The sequence below is a fragment of the Chiloscyllium plagiosum genome, unplaced genomic scaffold, assembly GCF_004010195.1.
Source record: "Chiloscyllium plagiosum isolate BGI_BamShark_2017 unplaced genomic scaffold, ASM401019v2 scaf_14783, whole genome shotgun sequence".
NCBI classification, from domain to species: domain Eukaryota; kingdom Metazoa; phylum Chordata; class Chondrichthyes; order Orectolobiformes; family Hemiscylliidae; genus Chiloscyllium; species Chiloscyllium plagiosum.
Genome location: NW_025208592.1, coordinates 1 through 4960, shown reverse-complemented (window position 1 = coordinate 4960; position 4960 = coordinate 1). Strand labels below are relative to the sequence as shown.

General features: G+C 51.4%; 1 protein-coding gene across 1 annotated transcript; it reads left to right on the top strand.

The window, feature by feature from the left end:
* Window positions 1–862: 862 nt before the first annotated feature.
* On the top strand, window positions 863–2713 carry LOC122546710 (zona pellucida sperm-binding protein 3-like). Its single transcript, XM_043685357.1, has 2 exons — window positions 863–1277; window positions 2579–2713. The coding sequence occupies exons 1-2, from the start codon at window positions 876–878 to the stop codon at window positions 2696–2698; spliced, it is 522 nt and encodes a 173-aa protein (XP_043541292.1). The 5' UTR covers window positions 863–875; the 3' UTR covers window positions 2699–2713.
* Window positions 2714–4960: the final 2247 nt, after the last annotated feature.

Sequence of the window (4960 nt, the reverse complement as noted above, 5' to 3'; positions counted from 1 at the left end):
CACTTTCTCCCTCAACACCATCCCCCAACAAACTCCACCAGAGCAAGGTCAGTGTGGGACGCGATACATGAGCTTCCTCTGCTCATTGTCACTGAACAGCCAGCTGTCTCTGCACTTTTAAACTAAATGTATAGCTACACTGTCTACATCAAACACTTTCAATACAGGGACATCTCTGAGTTAGAAACAGAGTAAAAGATTCTACTCTTTCCAAATGAAACAAAATCTTCCTCTTTTCTTGAAAACTGGAAGGAAAGCTGTCCCCATCAAAGGCCCCCAAGACAGAGACAGCACGTGGTGAAATACAGAGTAAAATTGCCTCGAGTCAAAGGAAAGTGAAAGTAAAGCTCACCCTGCATTGTCCTGATAAAACACTCCCCAGACTGGGACATGACAAGTTAACATACAGAATAAAGCTTCTTCTATATTGACTCTATCAAACACTTCCAGGGGGAGGCATAGTATAAGGTCAATCCCTTTGTTCTACCCAAAACTCACCCTCAGACAATCTCTCCGTGGGTCTCACTGTCAGTCCCCTCAGGTGAGGGTGGGCAGGACCCAGCAGACACCCTCCTGGATCAATGAGCTACGTTTGATGATTGTATCCATGGGGCCTTCACCATGAGACCTTGTGGAACTGAATTCAGTCAGGTGACAGCACAGCAGTTCACAGCCATTCCTATTGGTCCAAATGAAATAGGCCCTCCTGGTAATAACTCAATGAGTTCAGTCATTGGTGAAAACTGTAGAGATGGGGTCTGGTTGATTGGTTCAATGTTGCTGCTTCTGGTCACATTGGTGTCAGGTGAGTGCAGGTTGTGAGTATAAAAGGAGCTGGTTGGGGCTGTGTGGGGATGGTTGAGTTGTTTCGGATCATGGGTGATTGTGTAGTGAGGGGTTTGTTCCCTTTGTTGGTGTTAGTTGGAGTTGTTTGTTGCTCTGAAACATGGCAACAGTTTCTGAGCCAGAGGTTTCCATGGACAATAGTGAGAGCCAGCCCTGTTCCTGAGAGAGTGCCTCCTCATGGGGATCCCATTGGTTCTAGTTTCCGAATGTCTGAGGTTGGGAGTGTGTCCCCACTGCAGACTGTGATGGTACAGTGTGGAGAGCACAACCTGCTGGTCAGGGCCCAGCTGGATTTATTTGGAACCAGGCACCTGATTAAAGCTGCTGACCTGACCCTGGGGATAGCAGGTTGTCGGCCAACCAGGGTCTACCCTGAGAACCAGACTGTCCTCTTTGACTATGGGCTGCATGAGTGTGGCAGCAGATTGCAGGTAATGGGGGTTGTCTGCACTTGCTGGAAGTTTGGGCTGCAGAAGGTTCCTGGCTGAGATCACTCTTCTGAAGAAGGACCATTCTCCTGCTTTTTCAAATCCTCAGTCCAGGTTCTTCTCCTGGATTGTCTGTACCTGAACTGTTCTCTATCTCTAGCCTTGTGCTCCATTCTCATTGGTTTAGAATCCCCTGAGTACAGGGGTTGTTCTGTTAGTGTGTTTTGTCAGTATGAATTGGGTGTCTTGTGGTGATATTTGGGTGGTGTTTTGATACTATGAACTTTATCCAAATTTGGTTGTGACCTTCTCAAGTGTGGTTTTTGATAGTGATTCTTTTCTCAATAGGGAGGTCACAGGAACATAACTCATTGCAGCATGGCCTGTGGCTAGTTTGAGGGAAAGTAGTTCCATTCCCATAAGACAAATTGACTTGCTTCCCTTCCACTGGGGGCTATTTTATGAATAAATTGATTCTCTCCTCCTTGAGAAGCTCTACACTTAACCTGTTGGTAAAAGTCTTTCTTTTATTTAATACTAGTTAATTGTTGTTTCCTCTACTCTTCTGTCTCCTTGCTATTAATCTCTTGGTATTCTGCTAGCAATCTCTGCTCACAATCTGGAGGTTTCCTGAAAACATGGAGAGTTGACATCGGAAAGATCGCTGCAGCCTTGTTCCTGTGTTAACAATCACCATTTTTTAAAATTAGATTTACATAGTGTGGAAACAGGCCCTTTGGCCCAACAAGTCCATGTTGAAAGATGACCCACCCAGACCCATTCCCCTACATTTACCCCTTCACCGAACTTTAGGGGCAATTTAGCATAGCCAATTCACCTAACCTACACTTTTTGGGATTGTGGGAGGAAACCAGAGCCGCCGGAGGAAACCCACGCAGATATGGGGAGAATGTGCAAACTCGTCAGTCGCCTGAGGTGGGAATTGAACCCGGGTCTCTGGCGCTTTGAGGCAGCAGTGCTGACAACCATGTCCCTGTTCCATCAATAATTATCTCTAACTCTGCCTGGGAGCCCAACACGTCATTTTAACCAACATTTGCATCAGGAATTCCATTCTGATTTTGGAATGATGTAATACATTAAGTTGATCCTAAATGACTAAACCCCTGACCTGTGACCTGTTGCCCTTGAATACTGGTCTCTCCAGCTTGGTGTGGGAAAGCAGTCTCCTGGGCCTGTCACACTCCCTAAAGAATTGTCACAATGGGACTGTCATTCTAAACACTGTGTAGATCCTTACCATTTCAGATCAGCCTCTCATTCTTTAACCTGGTGTCTTTCAGATGACTGAAGATTTCCTGGTCTACACCACCCACCTGACCCACATCCCAAACTATCCTGGATCGATCATTGTGAGAACCAATGGTGCTGTTGTTCCCATTGAATGTCGTTATTTGAGGTGAGAATCTTTACTTGATTGTCAATATGACCTCCTGCTGCTATTGTCTGACATTGTCCAAAAATGGCTGCCCCCCGTCTCCTTTATTCCCCCCCCCCCCCCCCCAGGAGGAGAGGGAGAAGGAGGAGAGGGAGAAGGAGGAGAGGGAGAAGGAGGAGAGGGAGAAGGAGGAGAGGGAGAAGGAGGAGAGGGAGAAGGAGGAGAGGGAGAAGGAGGAGAGGGAGAAGGAGGAGAGGGAGAAGGAGGAGAGGGAGAAGGAGGAGAGGGAGAAGGAGGAGAGGGAGAAGGAGGAGAGGGAGAAGGAGGAGAGGGAGAAGGAGGAGAGGGAGAAGGAGGAGAGGGAGAAGGAGGAGAGGGAGAAGGAGGAGAGGGAGAAGGAGGAGAGGGAGAAGGAGGAGAGGGAGAAGGAGGAGAGGGAGAAGGAGGAGAGGGAGAAGGAGGAGAGGGAGAAGGAGGAGAGGGAGAAGGAGGAGAGGGAGAAGGAGGAGAGGGAGAAGGAGGAGAGGGAGAAGGAGGAGAGGGAGAAGGAGGAGAGGGAGAAGGAGGAGAGGGAGAAGGAGGAGAGGGAGAAGGAGGAGAGGGAGAAGGAGGAGAGGGAGAAGGAGGAGAGGGAGAAGGAGGAGAGGGAGAAGGAGGAGAGGGAGAAGGAGGAGAGGGAGAAGGAGGAGAGGGAGAAGGAGGAGAGGGAGAAGGAGGAGAGGGAGAAGGAGGAGAGGGAGAAGGAGGAGAGGGAGAAGGAGGAGAGGGAGAAGGAGGAGAGGGAGAAGGAGGAGAGGGAGAAGGAGGAGAGGGAGAAGGAGGAGAGGGAGAAGGAGGAGAGGGAGAAGGAGGAGAGGGAGAAGGAGGAGAGGGAGAAGGAGGAGAGGGAGAAGGAGGAGAGGGAGAAGGAGGAGAGGGAGAAGGAGGAGAGGGAGAAGGAGGAGAGGGAGAAGGAGGAGAGGGAGAAGGAGGAGAGGGAGAAGGAGGAGAGGGAGAAGGAGGAGAGGGAGAAGGAGGAGAGGGAGAAGGAGGAGAGGGAGAAGGAGGAGAGGGAGAAGGAGGAGAGGGAGAAGGAGGAGAGGGAGAAGGAGGAGAGGGAGAAGGAGGAGAGGGAGAAGGAGGAGAGGGAGAAGGAGGAGAGGGAGAAGGAGGAGAGGGAGAAGGAGGAGAGGGAGAAGGAGGAGAGGGAGAAGGAGGAGAGGGAGAAGGAGGAGAGGGAGAAGGAGGAGAGGGAGAAGGAGGAGAGGGAGAAGGAGGAGAGGGAGAAGGAGGAGAGGGAGAAGGAGGAGAGGGAGAAGGAGGAGAGGGAGAAGGAGGAGAGGGAGAAGGAGGAGAGGGAGAAGGAGGAGAGGGAGAAGGAGGAGAGGGAGAAGGAGGAGAGGGAGAAGGAGGAGAGGGAGAAGGAGGAGAGGGAGAAGGAGGAGAGGGAGAAGGAGGAGAGGGAGAAGGAGGAGAGGGAGAAGGAGGAGAGGGAGAAGGAGGAGAGGGAGAAGGAGGAGAGGGAGAAGGAGGAGAGGGAGAAGGAGGAGAGGGAGAAGGAGGAGAGGGAGAAGGAGGAGAGGGAGAAGGAGGAGAGGGAGAAGGAGGAGAGGGAGAAGGAGGAGAGGGAGAAGGAGGAGAGGGAGAAGGAGGAGAGGGAGAAGGAGGAGAGGGAGAAGGAGGAGAGGGAGAAGGAGGAGAGGGAGAAGGAGGAGAGGGAGAAGGAGGAGAGGGAGAAGGAGGAGAGGGAGAAGGAGGAGAGGGAGAAGGAGGAGAGGGAGAAGGAGGAGAGGGAGAAGGAGGAGAGGGAGAAGGAGGAGAGGGAGAAGGAGGAGAGGGAGAAGGAGGAGAGGGAGAAGGAGGAGAGGGAGAAGGAGGAGAGGGAGAAGGAGGAGAGGGAGAAGGAGGAGAGGGAGAAGGAGGAGAGGGAGAAGGAGGAGAGGGAGAAGGAGGAGAGGGAGAAGGAGGAGAGGGAGAAGGAGGAGAGGGAGAAGGAGGAGAGGGAGAAGGAGGAGAGGGAGAAGGAGGAGAGGGAGAAGGAGGAGAGGGAGAAGGAGGAGAGGGAGAAGGAGGAGAGGGAGAAGGAGGAGAGGGAGAAGGAGGAGAGGGAGAAGGAGGAGAGGGAGAAGGAGAGGGACCCAGACAGACAGACACACAAAGTCAGAGTCAGAGATAAGATTTGCCATGCCACTTGTAATTTGGGTTTACAGTACTAAAAAAGTACCTGAAATTGACAAGATGAAAAACAGAATAAAAGCAGAATTGCTGTGGAATTTCTCACAGCCTTTGAAAAATAATGTGAACCCTA

Coding starts and splice junctions, on each gene's coding strand:
- LOC122546710 (XM_043685357.1), top strand. CDS start 876: ATGGGTGATTGTGTAGTGAGGGGTTTGTTCCCTTTGTTGGTGTTAGTT. Junction 1,278..2,578: donor AGTGTGGCAGCAGATTGCAG/GTAATGGGGGTT, acceptor GGTGTCTTTCAG/ATGACTGAAGATTTCCTGGT.